We start from the raw sequence: 27699 nt of genomic DNA, 5'->3' as shown, positions 1-27699 counted from the left end.
ATAATAAAGGAGAGAGAAAATTTCAAAATGAGAAGAAAACAGAGGAGAGAGAAAATTAATAGAAGTACGAAAAGAGAAGAGAGAGAGGAAAAAAGTACTCCCTCCGCCCGTGAATATCTGCAACAAAGGACATAAATGCGGATCCCTAGGAAAAACTTTTAGGGGAGTGTTAATTGAGTTTTGGTGGGTTTAATTAATGAGAGAAAAAGGTAAAAATACAAAATTACCCATATATATAAACTAAACATTTAAGTGTTGAAAAATAAGGGTATATTTGGTATTTGTAGTGTGAACACAAATATTTGTAGTGGGTTTTAGGTAGTGGGTAATAGGTAGTGGAGGGGATCACTAACCAAAAAGTGGGTAATAGTGGGAATTAATAGTTAAATATTCCCAAAAAAGGAAATAAAAAAATTTGTTGCAGATATTACAAGCATCCATTTTTGGCATTTGTTGCAGATATTCATGGGCGGAGGGAGTATGTTTATTTTTAAAGTACTATATGTTTATATGTATGGAGCTGGTGTAGGCTTAGCTGCACAAGAGTGTAGCTAAGAAATTGCGTAATAAAAATCCGGCCCTTTATTAATTGGACGGATCTTAAATGGGCTCCAACCCATTGAATTGCTGTTAAAAAAACGGATGCGCCTCTTGCTCCCCTCTCTCTGAGTTCTCCATTGAAGCGCACTCAACATCGCACTTGACGTTCTCTGAGTTGTATTTGTTCTCAGCAGCTTCTGAGGTAAGTTGTTGTTTCTTTTAGTAATCATCATATCAATTTGACAATCTAGGGTTCATCTTTCACCTAATTTAATTTAGTTGTCAGTGCAGTAGTGTAGGGTTCGAAAATCTCAGCTATCGGTTCTAATACTAAGATTATGAAAGAGTGATTATGTTGCTAGAAATTTGATAATTGAATCACGTATCCCTAAAATTATGTGATAATTGAATCAAATTTGGTTGCTAATGTAATGTTGAGATTGGATATGAAATTAGACCTCTCCTTCCTCAGTTGTTCTTCCTTGTTTGAATATTAGGTGAATTTACAATTAAGTTGTAATACGGCTACTACTCATTTTGATTAAGCAATAACATAGGTAGAATACCATGTATATGATGTACTTAATTATATAGTCGGGAGTGTGAAAAGTACGAATTGAAGTGAGGCGGCCAGTGATTGATTATAATTTTAAACCCTAAATTATCCTTCTAATTGCTTACAATGGACTGTGTTATGTTCTGATTGTATGATAAAGTATCATAATTTACGAATTTTGTTAGCTTTTGCTCATATGATATGCATGTATTTGGGTCTTTAATTGCCCAGTTATACGGAGTATTTCTTATTCACGCTAACATTAATTGACAAATCATTAATTGGATAATAGAAAAAAAGCTTTATTGATCTGAGCAACTGTTAATTTCTAGGAATTGATCTTGTAAACAAAGACAATATGAAGTGTAAGCTGTCAACATCTTTAGAATTGTTGGCCCTGGCGGTGTTCTTATTCTCAACTATGTTGCTCGGATTCGGGTATTGTGTCTAAGTGTCCAACTTGGTGACATTATAAAATTAAAGGCTCGAAGTGTTCTGCCGCCCATGTCTGAGTGTCATGAATTTGACACGGATACGTGAGAGTCCGAGCTACATAAATTCTCAATACTAATCGATTGTGCTAGTGTCTTAGAAATTTATCAAATTAATGTTCATTGTGTGGCTTCCTGGGCACTAGGGAGCAGGGGTTTTGACTTAGGTGATCAACTAGAAGGCCAAGAGGACTAGCATGGTAGAATGACTAGCAAGGACCTTCAATACCACTGGTGAGGCCGACTTTTCGTCTTGCTATTAGAAACAACACGACGACTAGATTTGATGTTGCTAGGTGATTGCTATACGACTGTCTATAGTACTCCCTATGTCTCAATATATAGTTGTTGTTTGTGTTTTTTCACGGTATTTAAGAAATAGGAGGAGAAAGTGAATGAAGTATACTAAAAGTGGAAAAAAACTAGACAAAAGTGCAACGCTAGTGGATAATTTTAGGGGAAAAAAGTGAAAAGTATAATTATAGACAAAAGTCAGAGAAAGAAAGTAGAAAAAAGTACAAAACAAGTGGATAATTTAAGGATAAGTTAGGAAGTTCAATGAATAATGTTACAAAAATGAGGGTATAATGGTCTTTACATATTATCAAAAAATAGAAAAAGGAATGACATTTTGGGTCTCCAAAATAGGAAAGCAGGAACTATAATATGGGACGGAGGGAGTACTATATAATGCTGTTGTTACCTAAATATCAAGCAGATGTTTCTGAAATAGCAGCCTAGATTGCAAAAAATCTCTTGTAAAAAAGGTGCACTAGCACCAATCAGGATTCTAGTTAGACTAATTTCATGATTGAACTTTGTAACAAAATCCGACATTCAGTGACATTGGAGCTTCAAATTTTCAGTATAATCCTGAGCTTATTGCTCGAATACCTCTGTATATTTCTAGAAGAAAAATCGTGCTGGGTTAAAACTTAACATGTTTTAGGTTTGTCGGAGTTGGAATTTCTGGGCTGGTGCATTAGTATGTATAATTGAGATATCAAAGTTAATATATAGCCAATAGAGGAAGTATAATTCAAACTGATTTTTTTCATACTTCTGTTAACTTTTGTACAAGTTTGCTATATTGTCGATGTTGTTAAGGACCTTAAGGTAACTATTGTTTTGAGAGTTTCAACCTAGTAGGCATTCCTAGGCAATACTCCAATACTACAGGCCTACAGCTATATAGTACTAGTACGGAAATTTATTGGCCACACTAGTGACATACAATAAAATTTTCCGGCGATGCTGGTTCTTTTTTTTTTTTTCTACCAACACCATCAAGGTATGATATGTCAAAAAAATATAGGGAAATTAAAAAAAAATGGCTAGAAAAAACATGAACCGAATATCACGTGACCCATTCCAATATAATTGGGTACCCGACTATGAACATCCCTAGAGTTTGCCTCTCTGCTGTCCTTTTTTGTTTGCTTCATACTCTATAATTCTAGTTGCTATACGAGTACTCTTTTTGGTTGAATTGAGTAGATGAGCAAGAGCATATGTGAAATCACTTATTGTACTTCGTATGTGACTATGAGGATAATTAAATTGAAAATAAGGGGCTAACTTCAAGAAAGGAAGGGATTACTTTATACTCATCTTAACAATAGTAATTTTCTCTATTTATTATGTTCAATTCACTGAATTTAATACTCTAATTTGGGCCTTCAAAAATGGATGACTATACGGAATAATTGATTTTGGTTTACGTCGCCGACCTCTATGAGATTAAGACTTTAATTGATTGAATTTGAGTCTTCAAAAAAAAAAAAGACTAAATTTCACTTTTTTTGTAAACTAATCCTTTAGAAATTTTTTTAATTCATATTAATATGCACTTTCAAAGATGAAATTTTCACAAATTTTTATCACAAAATTATTGATATTAAACAATAAACAAAAACAAATAAAATGGTCCGATGGTCATTACGCCTAAGTTAAACTATTGTCCTTCATAATTTTACTTTGTATCTTATTTTCTACTTAATTACGTAGTAAATTCAACATTAACAAAAAAAATTATTATTTCTATTCAATTTGTTTTATTTAAATTATTAGACGCTCCAATGACCTTTTATCTTAACAATTTTTATTCTTCTAATTGCAGCAATTACCCCCAATTTCTCAAATCCCTACAAAGCTTCATACATGGAGAAAAAACCCTTTTTTTCTTCTTAGTTCTTCCCAATGGAGGTTTAACATTCCTTTTACCCCTCCCTATTTTCGCCCCACTCACTAAAAAAACCCCTTTTTTCTTCTTAGTTCTTCCCAACAATGAAGAAGAAACGAACCCCTGAGACCCAACTACAATACGAACTGGGTACTTGTTCCAAGCAAAATGATCTCAAAAAAGCAATTTCTCTTTACAATTCAGCTTTAACTCAAAACCTCCGTCTCTCTCATCATCACTTCAATTCAATCCTCCATCTTTGTTCTTCCCCTGAATCTCTCTCCTCCCCCAACAAGTCATTTGCTCTTGAAAATGGTTTTCGGGTTTTCGAGCATATGCAATCCAATAAAATTCCACCAACTGAGGCTACGATTACCCAAGTTGCGCGCCTTGCAGCTGCCAAAAATGACCCAGATTATGCATTTGAGTTGGTCAAAAGTGCGAGGGATAAAGGGGTTTTGCCGCGGTTGAGGACTTATGGTCCTGCATTGTTGAAGTACTGTGAGAACCTGAGGGTTGAAGAAGCTTATGGTGTAGAGGAGCATATGAAGGGTAATGGGGTGAAGTTAGAAGAGGGAGAATTGAGTGCCCTTTTAAGGGTTAGTGCTGAAGTTGGGAGAGAGGGGAAGGTGTATGAATATTTGAGTAAGTTGAGGGGGGTGGTGAGAGGTGTGAGTGAGGAGACTGCTGGGGTTGTGGAGAAGTGGTTTCAAGGGGTGAAGGCGGCCGAGGTTGGTGTTGAGGAGTGGGATGTTGTTAAGGTGAGGGAAGAGAGGGAGAAGTGTGGGGGTGGGTGGCATGGGATGGGGTGGTTAGGGAAGGGGCCTTGGGAGGTGAAGAGGGTTAAGATTGGTGATAATGGGGGATGTTGTGGGTGTGGGGAGCGGTTGGTTTGTGTCGATATCGATTGTGGGGAGACCGAGAGGTTTGCGCAATCAATTGCTGGTTTGGCTATGGAGAGGGAAATCAAGTCTGATTTTAAGAGTTTTATGGTAAGTGTTATGTTTGCTTTGTTGGTTTTATTTGAATGATTGTGATTTGTTTGGTTGTACGTTAAGTTTGAAATTAAATGTTTTTTTTTGAGTTAGCATTTGTTTAGCTTGATTTCTTGATTTTGTTCTGCCCTCAAACATTCTAATAACACTGCTAGAGTATATGAAGAACATTTGTTAACTCTGGGAGCTAAGATTTGTTAACTTTTTAAAATTTTGTGGGAGGGAAAGACTGTAGTGCTTTGAACAATCTAATGGAGGCTATGACTGTGAAATATATATGGAGAAAAATTTTATATTTGTAAGAGCCATATTAGTATATTATATTTAGCCCACTTTGATCATTTCTGCTAGTTAATATAAAGAACCATGATGGAGAACTGTATATATCATTTGCTGAAATGTCTGATGGAAATACTTAGTGGGAGATAGCTTAAGCTATTGAAGTTCACAGCACTAAGCCTTGTTTTATTATTCTGTTCTTAGAGCTCATGTTGCTCTTATCTGTTGCTGCAGGAGTGGATTGATAGCCATTCAGTTTATGAGGCTATAGTAGATGGAGCAAATATTGGGCTCTACCAACAAAATTTTTCTGAGGGAGGGTTCAGTATCACACAGGTGAAACATTTCTATTTGCTTTCTGTATTTCATTCCGTACCGTTATTGTTGGCGTCAGTTTATCTGTATAACACAACTAATTTTAATTCTTTATTTTGTTTTCGTCATGGAAATTGTAATAGAGCAGCTTGAAGCTGTAGTAATGGAATTGTACACTAGGAATAAAAGGTGGCCTTTGGTTGTCCTGCACAAGAAACGTCTACGAGCATTCCAGGAGAACCCTTCCACTCAAAAACTGCTTGAGGAGTGGTTATCTCAAGGCATACTCTATGCTACACCTAGTGGATCAAATGATGATTGGTTAGGGTTTCCATACCTTTTTTCCATGGGCATTTCTTGTCATTATTGTTCTATTGTGACCGAGACAGTTGATTTTCTATTTTTTTTTGGTTGTTAGATTTGGTCCTCGATTTAAATTTTCATGAGTTGGGAAATATATACTTCACATATTTTTTTTTATTAGGCTAGCGCTTTTTTTTTTTTTTTTTTTTTTTTTTTTTTTTTTTTAATTACAAGTATAATTATTTAAACGTACTGTTTGAGAACAGTGTAAGATTTTTATATCTGACTTTTATTTTCTGTCAGTTTGATAACACCTTGATTAAACCGAATTGGGTCCCAAATTTATCAACTTTCATCTGGAGATACTTATTTCCAAATTCCTCTAATTGGCTAGATGATCCTTTTGTATTATTCTATAAAATATCTTTAGTGTTTTCTTATCTCTCTTGCCTACGCCACTAAATTTTCTTTTGAATGTGTTCAGGTATTGGCTCTATGCTGCTGTGAAGATGAAGTGCTTGCTTGTCACAAATGATGAAATGCGTGATCATATTTTTGAACTTCTTGGGAGCAGCTTTTTTCTACAGTGGAAGGAAAGGCATCAAGTATGTACTCGTTTCTTTAGAAATTTAGTGACGAGTTTCCCATGATGGGCATATTGGCTGTACTGAGACTGCTGATTTCTGAAATAGGGTAGAAATGCTATATCAGTTTTTGTGATTTGTGGTGAATATTTGTGTTTTACTCCAATTTATGGCAATTATTAATGCATGCACCTGAATTTTTGAGGAAATTTTGCTTAGCTAAGGCGTCAGTTGGTTAGATGTGTGGAGTTGGAATTTTAAATTCCCAGAGTTTGTATGTTGTACATCCATAAAGTATCATGGAAATGATGTAATTTACTTCCTCCAATTGGTGGGAAGTTAGATGTTATTTCCAACTAAACAACTGCACACACATGGAGATGATGTTGTGCAGAGGAAAGAAAGGGAGGGCAAGGAATTTGTGAGGGACTCAACCCTCACCTACTCTACTACACACGAAAGACAGGAATGAATAAGGAAAACAGAGCAAAATAAGGCAGCTAGCAATGGTGTTTCATTAATGAAAGAGAAATCAAACGGTAGCAGCCTACCAATCTCCAAGATAGTATCTTTAAGATACAACTCTCAGTTCAAATCAGTCAAATCACATGCCAAACCTTCTCACCCTAACCTCTTAATTTATATACAACAAGGATTACAAAATAGTACTAGCTGTCCTTAATTCTTGTCTTCATTCACTATCATTGTCTTGCCAAGTTCCACTACCCAAAGTTAATACTGCCCTCTGCTCCTCAGGCCTTTTAATTGCCTTTGTCCACTTGCGCCACCTCCTCATTTGTTGCTGCTGTTGTGATTGGTGGAAGGCTTGGTTGGACAACCTTACCTCCCTCTGATATTGCTTGAGAATAGGTGGCTTAACGGGCCCAATTACTTGGTCCATTACAGAATTACGGGAATACAGTACGTACCTCATGAGGAATTTGGTTTGATGTGGTATCACTATCATTATATTGCTTCATTGGACCATAGTGATTTGTTGTATTGGGTGGTAGAATTTTATTTGCTGCATTATAGGTATAGCCTTAGAAATGACTATATTTTAACCTTTGGAAAGAGAACATGTTAATTGTACTAGTCCATGTGTGTTTGTTTGTTGACCTGTTTCTTATGTGCAAACTTTGTGCTTCTTCAAATTTGTTACTATCTATTTATAGAAATTCATTTTTCACCTCTTTAATACGCCTATTATTTGATTTTGTAGGTCCATTATACGTTTGTGAAGGGAGTTCCAAACCTTAAAATGCCTCCAACATACTCTATTCTTATTCAGGTACTTTTAAATCTCGGTCTCTATTTCTTTTTTGGTATTCTCCAATTTTCATAATACTTTTTTTTTTTTTTTTTTTTTTAATCTTCGTGTCTTATTTGGCATGTCAGAGTGAATAGCTGGATTTAGGAATAGCAGGGTTAGCATGAAATAATAGTTGACTGTTGGTATGTGAAATGGGAATAAATATGGGTCACTTAAAAGTCTCTGGTGGTTGGTTTTTACTCAAGGAAGAATGTTGAAGGAAACATATAAGTGTGCTTTGAGTAAATTGGTATTAGAATACGTAAGTCACACCTAATGACTAGTTAGACTGACCCTCCTAGAAAGCTGCCTTATTGAGGGTAATCTGTTTCCGTACCAAATTTAAGAACATCTTTGAGGAGTAGTTAAGTCAATTACGATGACTGTGCTTCTTGGAAACTGTAATGTGTGTTAGGTAAATTGGTGTTAAAGCACTTTAGTCATGCTCTTTTCCAGGTAGGACATCTTATAAGACGAGTGGGTGGGATGTCCTTGACCCAAATCAGCTCCTTAGGGAACCAAATAGGTCTAGAATAGGTTGTCCTAATTCATGATTCTCTCACAACAGAAAAAGGTGATAAATATATTGCATGTGACCAACCTTATATTGCTGGTCCTCAAATTGTTGGTGGACCATTAGCTAGAGCTCAGGTTGATAATGATCGAGTCTTGCTGACATGGGAACTGCAAAAGGTAATGTTATTGGGCGTGCTAGAGAGGATTATATATGACTTGGTGTCAAATCCTGTTTGCCATGCTCGATGCATACTGAAAGGAAAAGGGCTAGAGTGTGAACTGTAAGAATTTCTTGTTATATTTGGAGTTTTCTCATCTGACATAGCTGTTTCAAAGGTTTATACTTCTGTGAGCTATGTTTTGGTGACCACTCTCCTGTCTGGGACTCGGGGTTATCTGTTAAATGTCGTCCATTTGTCTTGGACAGTTATAAACTCTATAGCTAGAGTTTTCAATCATGATTTAATTGTGGATCTGTTTTAGCAGACACTGTGGATGTTTTGTGGCTTTGGTGGCCTATTATTACAGTTGTGAAAGCTCTTTAAAAAAAATTAAAAAAATTAAAAAAAGAAAAGAAAAGAAAAGAAAAGAAAAGATTTTACAATGCCACCGAATGTGGTGATGCAGCCAAACTTCTATTTTCTGGCTTTAATCTTATGTAGTTATGTTTTTTGGGGAAGGTCAAAAGAATCTGAGTATGTTTGTTACTTTGGTCACCATCAAAATGTTGAGGGATTTGAAAGGAAATAGAGGGAGGAGCACATTCACATCAAACCCATTTTATTAGTGACTTGTTTGGTGGTCAATTGGTCATCCTTTTTAACCTACCCTTGTTTTATCCTAGCTCCCCCCTCCCTTCATCTCCTTCTTTTGACCATACTCTTTGATCACTTCATCAGTCACTCCATAATTTCCTCCCTTTTCGTTATTTATGATTCCTATTAAAGTGAAAAATACCTATATAACCAAATAGTGGGAAAAATATAAAGTTTTTTGATATTAAAAGCATCAAACACCAACCTTTCCATCTATTTATGGGATAGCTGTGAGTTGCAACCAAGATGTAATGAGATTTCAATTTTTTCAGTACCCATCAGATCAATAAATGATTTGCTTCTACGTGTGATGCATAAGGGTCATATGAGCCCAGTTAGCAGTGACTTCCCATGCCATAGCTTTTGAATCAGTGTAATAGAAGATATCATTCCCTCTTTGATCATATTCATATTCTTGTATTAAGTTTACATTACATAGCCTAGTTTCTGTTTTATATCCCTGATTCAAGACTCTCAAGAGGACATCACTTTGAAACTGAAAAGGGGGCAATTGATTATGCATAAAGAAGCTTTGTGTTATTATCTACCTTAACTTCAGGCAGGTTTGTGGATTTTGCAGTGTTCTGAGTGGATAATATGCTTTGGGTCTATGGTGCTTTGTTTCTATGGAGGCCTTAATGGAGAAAGTCTTTTTTTCTTCTTCTCCATCTGTAGTTGGTGTGGATATTCGTGAGGCTGAGGTGATCGTTGGTGATTGTGAATTTATGGAGTGATTTAAAGAGGTAGGAGATAGAACAGAAGAGGTGTCCATGGATGAACCGGTTTTTAAATATGTGTAGATGGTTAACCTCTGTTAGATCTTCTACTGATGTCTGAGCTGTTAAAAGGATAAAGTTATTGGTTAGTTAAGAAGTGAAGCTTTCCTCGTAGAAGTAAACTATTATCTTCGATGTTATTGGCACCTTGGTGATGGTTGTGCAGCTTGCGCTTATCTTACTCCCCTGTATTGTGACAGGTTGTATATGGCTGAGTTGTCACTGAGTCTTCATCTATGTTTATAGCCATCTAGGTATTATAGACTTATTCATAAGATTTACTTTAGTTTCAATTTGTTTTTAGATACCTGGTGAGAGGTTTTAATTGGTGAGTGCCCCCCACTTGAAACGGGAATATAATGTATTAGATGGGTTGTAAGCACTTGTCACTCGTAACCCTTATGCCTATTTCCATTTTATCTTCACATAAACTGTCACTTGTAATTTTATGTCTGTTTGTTTGTTGTGAGCTTGGGAAATGACTGTATACAGGCTGTTATTGTTGCGCAGTTGTGCCTTTCAATTCAAAGGTGCTCAGGAAACTGTAGTGTGTGTTAGGTAAATTGGTGTTGGGGCACTTTAAGTCATGCCATATGAGCTGTTAGAATAGCCTTCCTACAATAGCATCTTATGAGGGATTAGCTTAAATTTGAGTTGCAACGGAGAATCACAAAATCAAAAGATGCAACTTGATCTAAATGAGCTATTTAAGGATTCTCCATAAGTTGATTTTTATAAGTTAATCAGCCTTGTTGAGATATCTAAAATTCTAGAATGCCAAATGGAAAATGCATACGACTTGTACCTGGGTTCTAGGAGGCTATTAGCCTAAGGCTTTAGTTCATTTTGTGTGCATATTTGGAGATTTAGTAGTGTTGGATAACATAATTTCAAAAAAGTTTTGGGTCTTCCTATATGAGGACAATTGGTGTTTGATGCTAGGAGATCCCATTGGCTATTCAGGGGTTATCTTCAGGTGCTCATCATGAAGGCTAGAAATATTGTGTAAATGAAATCGATTTCAGAGCTCAAAGATTATTCAGAGCCAGAGGGCAGTCCCAAAAGATGCCATTTTAAGGGAACCCACCAGTGATACCAAAGGTATACATCTGGGGCAAGTTTTGGGGAGTCTGTTGGGAACTAAGCTATCACCTGCTGTATGGGATATGTGGTCCTAGTTTTTAATTCATTTAAAGTTCATCTTAATCTAACTTGGATAACTAAAATTGTCCGTGAATGTGATTATTAGTAGGAGTGAGCATGGATCGGATATCCGTATCCGAATATTATGACATTTGATATCCGTATCTGATTTCGGATATCCGATATCCGGATATCCGAAAATTTCAATAATCTTGGTTTCATTTTACGGGAATAATGTTGTTAAAATACTACATTAATGGCAAAATTTATTTAAAATCTTGACGGCAATATTATACTCATAATTAGTTTAATTACAAGTTACAATTATTCATAATTTTGAATCTAACAATCCCAAAAATTTCAAAATCTAAACACATACTAATTGAAGAAAAAAAAGAAAAAAACCCAAATAACAAAATCCAAAGATTAATTTGGTATAAAATCTGAATCTAAAATCAAAGAACCCAGAAAATTGTAAGAATTATATATCAATCGAACAAATTATTTAAAACCAAATTGAATGAAAAAAATAATCAGAAAAAAGTGTAGATAGAGGAGAACCAAGTCGCCAGAGGAGGAGATCTGAGAAGAGAGAGAAGATAAAGAGAGGAGAGAGAGAGGCGGTGGGGGGTATGTGTTTTGAGGGAATGAAGTTAGGGTTTGGGTAGGTGGGAGTTTTTGAAACTTTGTACGGTAGTATGTAAAATATTAAAATGAAAAATAATAAATTAAGTGATTTGATTTTTATCGGATATCCAATCCGATATCCGACTTTTTCGGAACGGATATCCGATCCGAAATTGATTTCAGATTGGATATCCATAATTTGCGGATTGGATCATCGGATTTTCAGATAGTTTTGCTCAGCCCTAATTATTAGCCTTAACATGAAAATGGTACGACTTCTTGCCAACTTCTGAGAGAATATTATGTAGATGCTTTCACCTTCTTTCTGTCATTTTTGTGAATCCGGGGTGATCGTTATATTGTGATATAGTCTTTTCATTGATTGTGCACCTACTCTGTTTTATTTTACGCCTTTTTATTGGATCAATGCTGTAATTGCTCAAACTGCTTATAGAAAACTGGTTCATATTTCTGCAGGAATCAGAGAACGGATCTTGGCACATCCCAATAGCCAGTGAAAACACTGACGAGTTCTCAAGAAGTTGGCTTTGCATCACTAGGCCGAGTAGTTTTAGCAACTCTTCTAACTTGGGTGAGTCAATGCATGTTACATCAAAAAATTGCAGCAACGGACGCGAAGTTTCTCATCACAGTTCTGAAAATGGGGTTTCATCCCTGACTGGTAAAAGGAAGGAGAGAGACCCATCTCCTTCCAGATTGCATTAGTTCGTCAGTAACAATTTATTTTATTTTTCCTCCATTGCACGGCTCCTTGTGCTTCTCCATGGCTATGAAATAGATCATTACCAACAAATTACAGCCACATAAAGTATGCACGATATATCTTTTTTGACCCAACTGTAACAAGTTTTTGAAGAGGGAAACTTTTAGGCAGGCCATTATTTGTCAGACTGTTGAAATTCGCATGTACTTATTTGGTGGTATATCATAATTTACATGACATTTTATAATTATCATGTATGTTATTAAGCCTTGAGGCCCTTGACTGTGAAAATAGTATAGCACTCGGGTGCACCATGTGCATGGTGCACCCGAAAAGAACATTAAGCATATTTGAAAGAACATGGGCAAAAAAAAAAAACATACTAGTGTTTGAAAAAAAACATGATAATACATTAAAGAATATGTTATTTTTTATGGTTACTCAGGTGGTTGAATGTGTTTGAAAAAGAACCCTATGTTTGACTAAAGAACGTGTTTGTGTTTGACAAAGATAAAGGTGATCATTGGGCGGGCCAAGTCAAAAAAATCAACCCACTTCTCGGGTCAGGCCAAGCTTCATGTCGGAATTGTTTTGCCCAAACCCGCCCAAAATGGTCGGGCTGTACGGGCTTTTCGAGTCGGGCAAAAAAAAACAACTAAAAATGCATAAAAACGCATTTCCAAATCCGCAAAAAAAAAAAAATCAGGTCGGGCCTAGGCCAAAAAATTGTGCTCGAAACCCGTTCGAAATCGGGCTAGATCGGGCTGGGCTAACTTTGATCACCTCTAGACAAAGAACATAAAGTCTTTACAAAAATAACATGATAATTCATTAAAGAACTTATCCTTTTTCATGGTTACTCATGTGATTGAATTTAACATTTTTTTTTCTATGTACAAACATTAAAGAACATATTGTATAATGTAAAGAACATATAATTCAAACTCAAAGAACATATTATGCTCGTGTTCTTTATAAATGTCTATAATGTTCTTTTTTTCGCCCATGCTCTTTTAAATATACCTAATGTTCTTTCCGGGTGCACCAACCACACATTACCTTGACTGCAGCTCTACGATATTAGGTTAGTAGGGTATAAGATGATTTTTTTTCTTTTTGAAGATGCAGTTCGTATTTGATAATAGCTTGTTTTGTTATGAAATCTAAAGTTGGATTACCTGTTACTTCCTCCCTTTCGTATTAATCGCAACAGCAGGGTATTCACAAAATTTAAGAAAATTTATAGGATGGGGTTTAAAAGAGGATTTTTTATAATATAAAGTATTGTTAGTATGAGAGAGAAATAACAAAAAAGTAGTGTAAGTGGGGTCGGTAAGAAAGAGAAATAATAAAATATTTGTGAAAGTGGGGTTAGTGGGAGAGACAAATTATAAAATAATGGTGGATCCTTTCCAAATATAAAAGTGTTGCAACTAATATGAAACGGATATAAAAGTAAAGTATTGCGATTAATATGAAACGGAGGGAGTAACATATCTGCACTCTTCATATATTGCAGAAATAACAGATGGTTTTAGTCTCATTGCATACCATATTGTCACCGTAAACGAGTTTTTGTTATCGGTTAAGTCATTAAATTTCTGTATTGCACAATTCTGCTTCAAAGAGAAGCTTGAATTCATTACTCTGAAAAATGTATGCACAATTGATTCTTTAATATATCAAATATTGGCATTGTCACAATAGGTAAATGATCAAAATAAATCATAGGTACCCTTTTTTTGAGGGCAGAAGATATCATAGATATATAGCTTATTAATTTAAAATTTTTAATAATAATGTCATAATGATCCAAAAGATAGGTGAATTACTTCCAAATCTCCAGGATCCTAACACCAATTACATGATTAAACTGTGATGAGGCATAGTAACTTGATTACAGCCCCAAATATAGTAAGCACATAATTAATAAACATATTTCAAATTATGTAATAAAAAAATTTAATTAATTTTTCTTTGATTTAAACACTTGGACCGACTTTCTTCCTCTGCTTAATTATTGCTACTGAAGCTGCTGCTGCTGTTGCGAATAATTTCACTTGAAGACGTACTTTACTAAACAAGGAAGATGAGTGTTCATGAAGTAGTCTTCCCAGTTAACAGCTTTGGGATCAAAGTAGAATATATCTGTTTCCAATCCTCTATCTTTTGCTGCCATCCTTAACTTCTCAGTGTTGCTGTCATCATATCTGCAACATATTGTCAAACTCTGTAAGACATCTTTTTTTAGAAACAGTTTTGTACAACATAAACAAAGTCTATAGTACTGCCTCATCGGGAATTTTCGTTGTCACGTTACTAGTTGATTTACACTACCAATGTGACGATTAATTCTGGATTGATGGAGTATAATTCTATAAAAAAAAAAAATCAGCATAACTTACAAGCCCTTGAAGAACAAATATGGTCTGTAAATTTCTATCAGCCGCATCACATGGTTGATCTTCCTACTCAGTTCCAGAAATGTGCCCTTAAAGGACTGACAGAACGCAATATTCGCTATTTCGAGGGCCTATTGAGAAAAAAATCAGACCAAATTCATACAAACTCAATTTATCATTGTTAAATGGGGAGAAAAAAAAGGTGACCAACATCATTTTAAGCCTATGTAATTTCTGTAAGTACATGGCTAAGGTCCATACGTACCATGGTCATATAAAGAACATTATAACGTGTTTGATCAAAACAAAGTTTAGGAGATAAGTGCGGTACCTTCAAGGGTAGTAAGTAATGAAGAGTAAGATATCGCTTGAAGCTAGCCATGGAGCCTAAGACCCTAACATGGCTAACTATGACAGGTTTTCCATCCTTATTAATCCATGGATGCCTCCTGAAATACTGGTAGGCTACTTCATGAAGTGTTGTCAATGATGTCGGGTTTCTTACTGATGATCCAACTTGGTATATCCTTGGATTTCCAGGTTGATTTGCATGAATCATGGCTGCTACTATGATCGAATTGGCTACCATATCAGCAGGAATCTGCGCATGTCAATAATTTTTTCTCACAAATCATACTCTTACAACATAAGACCAAATATAAGTTTGTAATTGCAAAATAACTTTTTACAGTTTGAAGATTAGTATAGATTACTCATTTAGTCGTTTTTAGGGTGATCGACCTTACCACATCAACAATCGAGTTGGGGTCGCCTACGAAGCATGGCAACCTCCCTTTACCATAAGCAACAGCTAAACTGTCAATTGTCCTGCAAAAATTTTGGTGCAAAAGTCAAAATTTAGTTACTAAGATAATAATAATACAGAGTATTTATTGTTTGTATCTAACAACTCGGGGTATTACTAGCATTTGCCATAATATTTAAGAAAAAGTTAATTACCTAATACCTTCGACCCAACCAGGGAAGGGTTCTTTGTAAGTGCTGGTGACAATGGTAGGACGAATAATAACAACAGGAATGTCTCCTTTTTCATGCAGTAGTACCATCTCCCCTAATGCCTTTGTAAAGACATAAACATTTGGCCATCCCCAATGCCTTGCCCTGATAATTTGTAAAGCGCAAATTTAATTAATACGGAGTAATAGTTATAGTTTGTGTATGTGCGTGGTGTGGTGTGGTGTCACAAAGAATATGGTGCGTGGTGTTATTATGAGAGCACAAATTAATACTGTATGTGTATGAGATTATTCAAAACTAGCGTAAAAAGTGACTAGTGTTACATGATCCATTACGAGTCTTGGTCACATCTCAATCTATAAATAGAGTTACGTTGTGGTATGATGTGAAATTACAATCAACATTATTAAATGTATGTCCTTATAGTACAACCTTCTTTCTCGTATTAAAGTTTATATCAAACTGTCTTATTCATCAATTTTTTTTTTGGGGGGGGGGGGGGGGGGAGGTGATTTTGGTATGATCTCTATGATATAGGACAATATTTATGAGTGCATCTGTATGAATAAAGAAAAGGATGTTACATATTGTAGAATAAATCTATCACATGCATGTTGTTTCAGTAAAAATAAATGAATTAATTAATACTATTATTGAATGAAGATAAGACATTAAGACCACAATCTAAGAATGTGAAGGCAAGCAGTTGGTAGTTGGTCACTGGTCAAGAACTGATTTAAAACAGTGTAAATGAGCAATATGAGTACAAATTTAGCCTTAAAAAAAAAGGGTAAGCTAAGACAGTACAGGTTTGAATAATGGCTGAGCCAACCAATTTGAAGTTGAAGCTGAAACTGATTTGAATAATGTCAGCCCTCAGAATAGATTGTAGACATCCCTACAACTCCATCTACTTGTGTTTATCATATAGACCCTAATCAATAACCTCCATTAACTAGACTCAATCTACTATGTACAAACAATCCACAAATGTTTTGTATTATTGTTTCATCTCCGTTAGTAAGATTCAAAATTATTTACTTTCATAGTTGACTAAGATTTATAAGTCAAATGGTAAGACCTTCCTATGAATGTCACAAAATAATTGGAATTATACATGAGAACTAAAAAATACCTCTACCAACTAATTATTACTTCGCATTATTTTAATTTTTATATTTTTGTTACCAAGCTAATGAAAGCTTTTTATAATGCATAAAAAAAATATTTTTGAGCTCTTTTATCAGCACATTGGAGATGCTTGTATAATATTTTTAATCACTACTCCGTAGGATAATTTCATTGTACTCGATCAACCATAATATTCATCCGTTTCTTGTAGTGTCTATCTCCTACCTAGTAACCTTAGTAAAGCTAATTTCCAATGGCTCATAAGAATTCATTTATTAGGCGGCAATGAAAGTTATAGTATAGGAGGTACTTGCTAATTAAGAAGTGTAGATGGCGGGCCAATGACACACTAACCTATTTAACTTAACTCTTGACATGTGTATTCTGTAGCTATCACAGATTATAAATCAACTCCCGGTTCACGTCTTATTATATTAAAGTCAATTAAATTATCTATTGAGTATAACATATATGCTGGTCAAAGTGTAACACTAAAACTAACGTTATGTTTCTATATCTATATCAAAGTTAGTCTTGACATACCTTTCAAGGCCCATGTCCCTCATAGATAACTTGATAGTATCTGCTGTGGCTCCCTCAGCTTGAAGCTCCGCCAATCTGTCCTCAACAAGTTTCTTCTCGGCTTCGATGTCTAGCCCTGGTCTCCCATTCAATGTGTCTCCCATGAAGTAAGGACTCTCCTTTACTAGTCCAGCCGTTTCACCCGATACATATGCTGAAAATTACCACCACTAATATCGATCAGCACGAGTCTAATAAAGATCGCTAGCTTAAATAGTGTATCAATAAACACAGGACTTTTTAACTATGACTTAACTCCCAATTGCAACTCATTTTACACTCTTAAGTGTCTTGTGTTCTTACCATGTGTCCATTATGTCACGTACTAATAATTAATTTATCTACATGTGCTCCTTTATCTGATCTTCAATACGAAGTATGATTTAATTATTATGTATAAGCTCAATTATGTTGATTACATTATTTAAACCCTAGAAAAGTAACGATAATATGATAATAAACTCAATATTTGTACTAACCAGTCGATACTTGGACGAGCACCCCCAAGTGTTTACATTTCTTAGCAAAGTCCAGTACATGCTTGGCTCCGAAAGTATTAAGGTATAACGAAGCATCATACCTGTAACAATTTTTTCAAACATCTCAAGCATTTACCTATATAGTCGTACCATAAATAAATTAAATTTTCTAACACGAAATGTTAGCCACTTAACAAGGGTAAAACAAAGAAAAAATATTGCCATCTTCATTAATTATCAACCCATCTTTTAGTAATTTTCTGCGATCTAGTTTATTAACCAAATAAGATTAAAACTGGCATTTACGTAATTGTTAACTACAGTACTATCTATCAGCAGGCAGCAGCTAATAAGATTACTTTATGGATAAATTAGGTTATTTTATGGATAAAGAAGTTAGACACTACTTCGGTCATTTTCAATTAAAAAAGAAATCTCACTTCAATAATATATTCCAACTTATGTACTATCCCTTGGTTATATTGTGTGATAATATAAAGCAATAATTTTAATACAACAATACATGTAATTCCCTAAAAAATAATATGGAGAATTGGCCCGTTTTGTGTGTGGCAGGTCACACCATGTAAAATAACAAAGTAACTGGTCCTATAACATGACCGAGTAACCCCTATAAACACTGACCAAGTAACCCCTACCGAGTAACCCCTATAATATTGACGAAGTAATCCCTGTAACACTGAATGAGTAACCCCTTTAACACTAACGAAGTAACCTCATGATTGCGGGGCACTTGATATGACCAGCCACATATATAAATTTGTGTAGAACAATAGTGAAGTACTAACATAATTAATTATTATATTGGTAATTAAGTGTACCTTTCATCAAAGTTGGTAGTTGCAGCTAGGTTAACAATAACATCAATATCTCTCCATAGTTCTTCCTTTAATTTAGATTCATTGATTGCCAAGTCTGCACAAGTTATATCACCTGCCACCACAGTCACCTTTTCTTGTATGAAGGTATTGAAGTTTGCTCCCATCTTTTGCTTCACAACTTTGAACAAGTCTTTTCCAATCACCTAATAAAACAAAAAGTATTTGTACTTAGGTCATTACATTGGTCTTTTCTTTTCCAATTTAATTATTTAAATTCTACTTTATTGAAAAATTATTTAGAAATAAATAAGAAAAGCATGCAACACTTTTTGCTAGGTCATCTATGAATTATTATGTTATATTATACGAAATATCTGAATAATCATAATTAAATTATGCACCCTTAGCTCACTCTATCTTATAAATTATAATCACACATATACTTCTGATCAACCTTATATACGTTTGAAAGATGTTACCCTTAAATATATACTCTGTAATACAAAGTCATAATTGCTCATGATTAAACCTTGTTGGATTTAGAGTTAAATGATTGATGAGAAAATAGTTTTATAAAATAACTACTTTGTATGATGTAAAATTCTATATGTTATATCCTTAATCATACAAAATTGGGATAGTGTAATAACTATTATATGGATTAATTTAGTTATCAATCATTTGAGCTAGGGGATAAAGCCTCATACCATTAGTTATATTTTGTGTAAATTTAAGTAATCAATGTGCCAAAAAAGAAATGACAATTTCTTAATAAAGGATTAGATTGTTAGGTAGGAGACTATTCATTCATACAAATAGAAAGAAAGATGTGACAAAGTTCAAACATTTCTAGACTGCAATGGCAAATCTTATCAACCTAACACTTTAGTTTGCCCGAAAAAACCACCAAATAATAACAGATTTCAGGGAAATGAAAAGAAAAAAAAACAACAAACAATATATACCATATGTAATAATTTCTTCCATTTTTACTGGTACTCAGTAGTAGTTACTGAAGCCAACTACCCTCCTGACCCAATAAGGACACCCATTAACTAAGCAAAAGTAGGAGTATGTATGAAATTTGTGGTACTAAAGTTTTATATACAAGTAAGATATATTTCCTTAAATAATAATCGTACATATTTTTTGGTGTTTTACTCGATTTATCCTTTGGGTTAATCCAGATTCGGGGCTCAATTTTGAATGGTAAGATTTCACTCCCCTCCCAATTGTAATAGTTAAATATGAGCAATAACATACCAACAAAAGTGACCAATGAGCGACGTATTGGCCAAGTGATATGCACTAAGGATGGGTGTATAATAGGTCAATATATTCAAATCTCGCTCTCATCATTTGTAATATACGGGCCAAAAAGATACAGTACTAAAAGAGGAAAGTTATGATGCTCTTTTATTTTATTATTCCTCAATTATAAAAAATAAAATAAATAAAAAAAATAAAAAAAAAAAGTTCCAAATTGCGAAATATTATTCTCAATGTGATGAGTTGATGAATAACATTGAGCTTCATTTTATGAGTAAAAATCTAGCTAAAAGAACTTTTTACGGAAAAAAAAAAAAAAAAATCTAGAAATTAAAAGACAAAAACTTGAAAAACACTTGCTACTCAATGTCTCACTAACTTTGTTTATGTGCTAAATAGACAAAAAATACATTAATTAGATAAAAGTAGCACAATGCTCATGTTAAACTTTATAAAAACAAGCTAAATTTTGCAGAATAAATATACTCCTTAATTACCTCATTTTGCAACCGTAGTGAAGCTGATTTGTTATCAGCAGCTCTTAGCAGAAGATAAACTTTCTTCACATTAGGTTGAGACCTTAGCACCTTCTCTGCAAATACTACAAACGTAACAAACCCAAAAGAAAGACGGTTACGACTAGACCTGTCAAAATTTGACTCGATACCAACATGATGGTAAGAAAATTCCATCATATTTCTAAACCAAGTAAAACGGTAGTTTAAAAAAAACACTTCAATTCAAGCTCATATCTAACTTTACGTGAACCAATCAACCCGTTTGACACGTCTAAATAACGTATAATATGAATAATAAAGATGGGGAGCGATATCATACTCTTTGCTAGAAATCCAGCTCCACCAGTGACTAAAATGGCCTTGTTCTCCAAAAACTTCAAAATGCTATCTAACTCCATTGCTAGATAAACAAAAGAGAGAAAAAGGAAGAGAAGATATAAAATAGAGAGAAGAATTATTGAGAAAAGAGCGTTTTATAGGGTGAATAAGAATAATATGCGGGTATATATATAATGTACTTGTATGATAATATAGGTTATCAGAAATTAGAAAGGGGTAAAAAAGAAAAGACAAAATAATAATAATAAGGTAGAGTATACGCAAGTAATAATAGTGGTGGATTAATACGATAGATTGATGATTTGGTGGGCTAATTCTGTAGCAAATATTTAATTAGAGAACTTGCATTATTATATAAATAATAATGAATAGCTTAGTTAGACCCACTAATTTGCATAAAATTAGCGTGAAATTCACTAACATACTTTACCCAATAGTTTGGGTAAGGGTAACGCGTGCATGTGGTTCATATTTTGGTCAATGAGTTTTTTTTTTTTATACTTTCGTAGTTTGTAGAGAATTTTTGGTATGAGTAACTAGTCAATTACCCAATATTTGTTGAGTTTTATAAACATTACTATAATATAGTGGGAGTAAATCTCTGTCAAAAAAAAATTAAAATGCGAGTAAATCTTAAGCTTGACACTACTTCGTAAATTTGTAATATAGGTATTCAGTAGTTATTTTCTTAATTGTTACGAATTATTTTTTTAATATAATATATAGTTATATTTAAAATTAGATTAGGTCCCGTGTCATGCACGGTAATTTCATTACATTTAATCAATAAATAAAATTGTATCAACTCCAAATCTCCAATTCCTCCAAATTCATTTAATTATCTTAAATTTTAAGATCATGATGTACACATTACTGACAATAGATGTCAATTGTGGTAAGTATATTACTCGTATAACGTCGTATGCATTCAAGTTATCTAGCTTGTAACTTTAACCTACTAATCAAAATTAAGAATATGACATAATTTTATTAAAAGGCTAAGTCATTATTGTTTCGGGGTTTTTTGTGTCCCTCGGGAGAGTTACGTCACTAAGTCTGGACTTCGGACGCCTGTACCTGCAAAACAACGGAGACTCCGGTTGGGTGGAGTTCCGCCTCCGACAATCAAGTTAGAACGTGTACGGAGAATGTAAAAAGGTGCGGAAAATAAAGTGAGATCTTCTCGGATTCCGAGATCAGATGTTTTCTCTGAGATGAGATAATTCAGTATTTTCAATAAATTGAATGTCGTCCCCAAAGTGGGGTAAATCTCCCTAATTTATAGGATCATTGAGATTTGTGTCTATGTCTGAAACCTAGGACTAATGGGTTGCGCCGTTTTTGGGAAGTCTAGGGAATTGGGCCTTGAAGGCCGCCAATTCCATATGCAGTATTTGCCTACCACGTGTCTAGCCCTGGTAGGTCTACCTTGGGCTCTTCCTAGAGTGACACATGTCACGCTCTGGTTGGTCCACATGACAGGGTAAAAATACCCAAATCAATTATCACACAAAAGAAGTACGTATCATTTTGTAGTTAATTATGTGCTATTATTATGGTTTTACGGAGTATGATATACCAATAATTGTTTCGTACACCCGGAAGAACATCACCCATGAATAAAAGAACATTATCTATAAATAGAAGAACATTACATATATGTAAAAGAACATTGCCTATAAATAAAAGAACATTACATATAAATAAAAAAACATTACTTATAAATAAAAAAAATCGTAGTTATAATAATTTATTATACATTACAAACGAACATAGAGTACATCAAAAAGAACGTTACATATAAAATACAGAACATTACATACAATAAAAGAACATAACTTAGAAATAAAATAACATTACAGATAAATATAAAATAACATTATCTTTATGAAAAAGAATGTTACATATAAATAATGGAAAAATGCTACTACCCAAACCCATGGAAGAAGATGATGAACAACAATGTTAGTGCCAAAAATTCAAACAATCAAGTAATTTAATGATAATTAAGCTTTATATGAACAACAAACATTATCACAAAACACAAAATATATGTAAAAATAACAAGCAAAGAGAAAGTTCACTATTGAAGCACAATCTAGGGTTTCATAATCATAAGTAGAACAAAGATGAACAAAGAAAGAGAAGTCATACCTCAAATGAGTAGAAAACCCTTGTAAAGTGAATTAATAGTGGAAATCAAGGGAGTTGAACACTCAATTGCAAGTTTTTTAGCCAAAATAAAAAAATACCCAAGATTCTCAAATCATGAAAAATCCGAAAATTTGGTTGTGAAATTCGGATTTTGGAGTGTAAAATCTAGTATAAATTTGTTTGTGAGTGATGAATTAAGCACATAAAAACTATAAAAATCAAGAAATAAAATGGAAGAAGAAGTTAGAGGGAGAGGAGAGAAAGTATTGAAGAGAGAGAAAATGAATGGGTGAAATGAACATTACATTACATATAAAAAAAAAGAACATTACATATAAATGAGGCTTCATAAAAACAGAACATTTACATATAAATAAAAAAAACATTAAGTTTGTCCCAATGTTATTTTATTTATATGTAATGTACTTTCGAGTGTACCATACACATGATACACCCCCTCTATCGTACTATTTTCATGATATACCAATGTTTGGGAGTTGAGTTAGACTGTGTCGGATGAAATTTTCCACCAAACATTCTATATACTTTTTTTCCTCAATTGTTTTTGGAGTTATTCGTTGTGATCTAAATATACAACTCGCACCTACTGCCTAATCAATTTGTGATTAATAACAGTTGAGATTTGTTAGTTTATGTAAGTAATTAAGCTATTAGATCATGTATGATGTGAGATGCCAAATGTGACTAGAGATAAATTGTCAAACATGCAAAACTTATGTTTCTCTATCCCCTTTTCATTAATTAATCAATTATTGTTGAGTGCGCATCAATTAATCCATATAATTAATATGCCTTAAACTTTTTTTTTTTTTTTAATTTACATAAACGAGTGCAATTATATATAATTTAAGTTTCATACAGAAGCATATAATCATATCTGATCTAGATAATCCCCTGGCGATAGATGCTCGGATTTGTAAATATATGTAGAAGAAAAAAAAATTAATTGCACTCTGATGATATAATTCTTACGGAGTAACATTAATAACACCAATGGCATAAGAGCTAATAACCCATGACAACTTCATAGAATCTAAATGTATAAAGACGCAAAAATAATTTTTTTTCATACAAGAATGAATAAATCAATAAAAATTCACAATTTTATGTACTTAGTAATATGGAAAAAAATGGAGAAAAAAAAAATAGATTTATGAAAATAGTTGATTCGTACCAATTTTTTAGATTCATGGTCATATAGCCTCATAGTATGAAGAAGGAATTTAGGTTAAAAAAATTACTTTAGGGTATTGTTCCAATAGAATATTTACTCCTACTATCACCAATTGACCGGTATAATTAATCATCGAGTGATTTTAGTTTACAACGAGCTAAGCTAGTGTTGTTTGACTCGACTCAAAAACTTCTTACTCATGTTCATCTTCGTAACACTGTCAAGTTTCACTTTTGAAAGGTAAAATAATTTCTTTTTTCAAAATGTATCAATTAAAAATTATGAAGTATTAATTTGTACATACACGAGATTAATGAGTTCGAGATTAATGAGCTGTGTTAGAGCTTGCTGATTTGTACTCGTCAAAGTTTTAAATTTAAATTTAATTAAGCTTTGACCAAATCAAGCTACTTCAAGTGAACTTGCACAATAAGCACTCCTATATAAATCAAAATTTTGCCATATATCTTAGACAGTTATTAAGAAAATAAATACTAAAACATCTTCAGACATAAAAGAAAATAACATCCACTAATTAATGTGTATTTGGCACCAAAACTTACGAATCAAACGTGTTAATTAATGGCAAAAATGTGGTCATCCTGATTCCTGATCGAACTTGTCCATGCCACCAAAAAGTAATGCGAAGTAAATCATAACATCCAAAATCAATAAATAAGGTAATTTTGAGTGTGACTTTGATTTAACTGCAACGTTAAGCTGCTAAAATAAGCCTAGAACGCTTGCATTTATGCATTGTAAATGTATGGTATAATACTAAATCATGTCCAGCAGCAGCACAGTTAAATAACAATGACAAGTTCACAATATAATACTCAGCACATTAGGACGAAGTAATATACTAATATACATAGATTTAAAATTTATAAATTGTTTGATTTGTAGAAAACAAAAAATAAAACAAAATGCTATGCTCTTCTAACGAATTACATTCTTTAGTCAATACGGAGTAGTTGTCAAAAGATCGAGAAATTCAAATTTCTCAAACAAAAAAGAGAAGTTATTATCACATAATACTTACCAGTATTAATTAGTTTTGGAATTTCTGCATACCCTTTTCTTTTTTTCTTTTTTTTTTTTTTTTGAGGGCAGGGGTGATGAGAATCAATCCCAAGTTCTCTTGAAACGGGAGGGGAACTCTAACCACTTGAGTTATCCCTCACTCTCACCCTAATTTGTTTATTAGACTCTGCATACCCTATTTAATGGCCTTATAGACGAGTTAGACAACTGAACACATAATCATTAGTTAAAGGGATTTTAGAATGTTTACTTAATGTAGTACTGTATTATGTTATGCTCAATCAACTCAAATAAATCTATGGAAATATGCTGATAAATCTATGGAAATATGTCGTCGATTGTATATATGTATGGACAGGGATAATTTTGTTGTTCCTACGTACAACTGGCGAGATTAATTAAACCCCTCAATCTTAGCTTGTAAACTATGATTGCTGTAGGACTGTTGGTACCATAAATGAGGCACATAGTGTAAGGTCGACATTTTCTCCAAAATTCTAACTGCAAAAACTCGTTTGTGCTTTAATGATCTGAAACTGATACGGAATTGGCAATGTGTTACTCTCCTTTTTATTTATTTCCTTACAAAAGACCAAACACAAAATTTAATGTATAAGTGACATAAAGCAACCCCCTCAAAACTAACCACCTAGCTACTATGAGAGCCGTGATCTGACACTTTATACATACGCCCAAATTATATGGAAATAACTAAGCATGCATACTCGAGACATAATTTTGAATTGGCTTGTACGGGTATTATTTAATTTGAAATGATCGAGCATATGAGCAAAATTAGACAAAGTACATGAGATGTACAAGGGCGGGTGATGATATGAGAATCATATCGGAAGCTTAAAGACTAAAATATGAAATGATGCAAGAAGATAAATGACAAAAAAAGAGAATGTTAAAAGAGGGAATAATCAATCATTTCTCATTACCAGCAGAAGAGCAAAACAAGGTTAATATAATAAAAAATAAAAAAAAAAAAACAAGAGAAGACACTAGACACTAAAGACAAGATAACGGTTCACGAGGAAACTTTCTGGCAAGAGCTGGCAGTTTTAGGCTAGGAAGAGCAAAATATCTGAGCTAATCATATGCTTGCATAACAACTATTTGATTCCTTTAAGAGAATGACAATATGACCTTGTGAACTTATTACGGAGGTGCACAAACTCAATACATTACCACTATGACAAAGCTAATTTGCTATTACTTATTACATTAAAATTGTATTTAATCTATAAATTTATACCTTCACCTAAATAAAAATCCGCCCCTGCCCTCCTTCAAGCTGAGTGCTAGAGGAAGAAACAGCACCAAGCTTGAGCAGTATGTCCTGATGATTCTTGACTGACAATCCCTTGGTAAGAATGTCAACCAGTTGGTCCTTAGAAGAAACATGAGCAGTGATAAATTTCAGTGGTGGTTCCAGGAATTTTTTGTCATGAGTTCGGAGTTTTCGAACGTAAAATAATATACTTCCTTCATTGTTTATTATTTGACCTAATTTGACTTTTGCACTATTCACACCCACCTTTGATCACCTTTTGTGATTTATACTTAAGTTAAAACATAGCCATGTAGGTTTTTGTTTAAATCGTCTCAATAAATCTTATCACAATATTTATTAATTATAAATCTTATCACATTATTATGCATTGGCAAACATAATAATGTAGAATAATAAGTTACCAATTACACAAGTCACAGTTATTAAATAAATCCAATGACTAAGTAAAACAAGGTAATAACAATAACATTAAATAGGCTTGGTTTAAAAAATGTTTATATGAACGTAAATGGAGTTATATAGTGAATTACTGAATTTTCAAGGTAAAATTAAATAATGAAAAGTAAAAAAGCCACCAAAAACAAAAGATGGGGCTAAAAAGCCGAAAAAGGTCAAGGCAAAGGATTGAACCCGCATCAGTGTGTAAGGAGCTAACTCCGTTTTGCACGTGAGCCTTCAACACTGATCCATCTCCTCATTAACAAATATGTAAGGCACATAAATTGATATTATATCCTTTTTATTTTTCAAATTTTGCAGAAATTTCAGAAGTCCAGTATGGGTTCAACTGAACCCATATTGAAACTGCCATTGATCAATTCACCAGACGTAATGGCAGTCAATTTCTACACGTACCTCACTCCCAAGATCCAATGTAATCTAAGTCACATACTCACATACGTTTAAACATTATTATTTGAAGCGAGCATACACGCAAAATTTTGCACTACAGCTAATTTAATTTTAGCAACACATAGACGTACATATTGGCCATGTTTGGTAAATGGCTTTTTAGTGACTTTTTGGTTAGCTTTTGGCTTTTTTATGTAATCAAACAACCAAAAAAAGTGTTTGGTAATTGGCTTTTCATTCAGCGAAAAAGCTGGCTTTTAAGACAAAATGAAAAAAGCTTTTTTTTGTTGGCTTGTTGGTCCACAAATTATCTAATAAACAACTAACTTAAACAACCAATTTAAAAAACCATTATCAATAGTCAAACATTACAGTTGGTCAAACAAGCCAAGTGGGCCAACCGCCAACATCCAATTGCCAGACAAGACCATCATCACAAAGAATCCAATAATATAA

General features: G+C 33.6%; 2 protein-coding genes across 4 annotated transcripts; one reads left to right on the top strand and one right to left on the bottom strand.

Annotated features, from left to right (window-relative positions):
• Window positions 1-594: 594 nt before the first annotated feature.
• On the top strand, window positions 595-12598 carry LOC110689624 (proteinaceous RNase P 2-like). Of its 3 annotated transcripts, none has more exons than XM_021866393.1 (7): window positions 595-742; window positions 3707-4761; window positions 5278-5379; window positions 5507-5679; window positions 6146-6266; window positions 7468-7536; window positions 11912-12598. In XM_021866393.1, exons 2-7 carry the CDS (start codon window positions 3874-3876, stop codon window positions 12158-12160), a joined length of 1602 nt encoding a protein of 533 aa, XP_021722085.1. In that variant the 5' UTR covers window positions 595-742; window positions 3707-3873; the 3' UTR covers window positions 12161-12598. The 3 variants fall into 3 exon arrangements, with proteins under 3 accessions (XP_021722085.1, XP_021722086.1, XP_021722087.1); XM_021866394.1 differs by lacking the exon at window positions 11912-12598 and adding an exon at window positions 9469-11888; XM_021866395.1 differs by lacking the exon at window positions 11912-12598 and adding an exon at window positions 9452-11888.
• A 1316-nt stretch (window positions 12599-13914) lies between these two features.
• Window positions 13915-20854, bottom strand: LOC110689623 (alcohol-forming fatty acyl-CoA reductase-like). Its single transcript, XM_021866392.1, has 10 exons — window positions 20679-20854; window positions 20339-20442; window positions 18573-18775; window positions 17731-17831; window positions 17213-17405; window positions 15521-15682; window positions 15307-15388; window positions 14892-15161; window positions 14564-14691; window positions 13915-14368 (listed from the first exon to the last, which is right to left on the bottom strand). Exons 1-10 carry the CDS (start codon window positions 20755-20757, stop codon window positions 14215-14217), a joined length of 1476 nt encoding a protein of 491 aa, XP_021722084.1. The 5' UTR covers window positions 20758-20854; the 3' UTR covers window positions 13915-14214.
• Window positions 20855-27699: the final 6845 nt, after the last annotated feature.

Source organism: Chenopodium quinoa, unplaced genomic scaffold (assembly GCF_001683475.1).
Source record: "Chenopodium quinoa cultivar QQ74 unplaced genomic scaffold, ASM168347v1, whole genome shotgun sequence".
In the NCBI taxonomy this organism is placed as follows: domain Eukaryota; kingdom Viridiplantae; phylum Streptophyta; class Magnoliopsida; order Caryophyllales; family Amaranthaceae; genus Chenopodium; species Chenopodium quinoa.
Note: the sequence above shows the minus strand (reverse complement) of the source record. Positions and strands in the feature narration are given on the sequence as shown.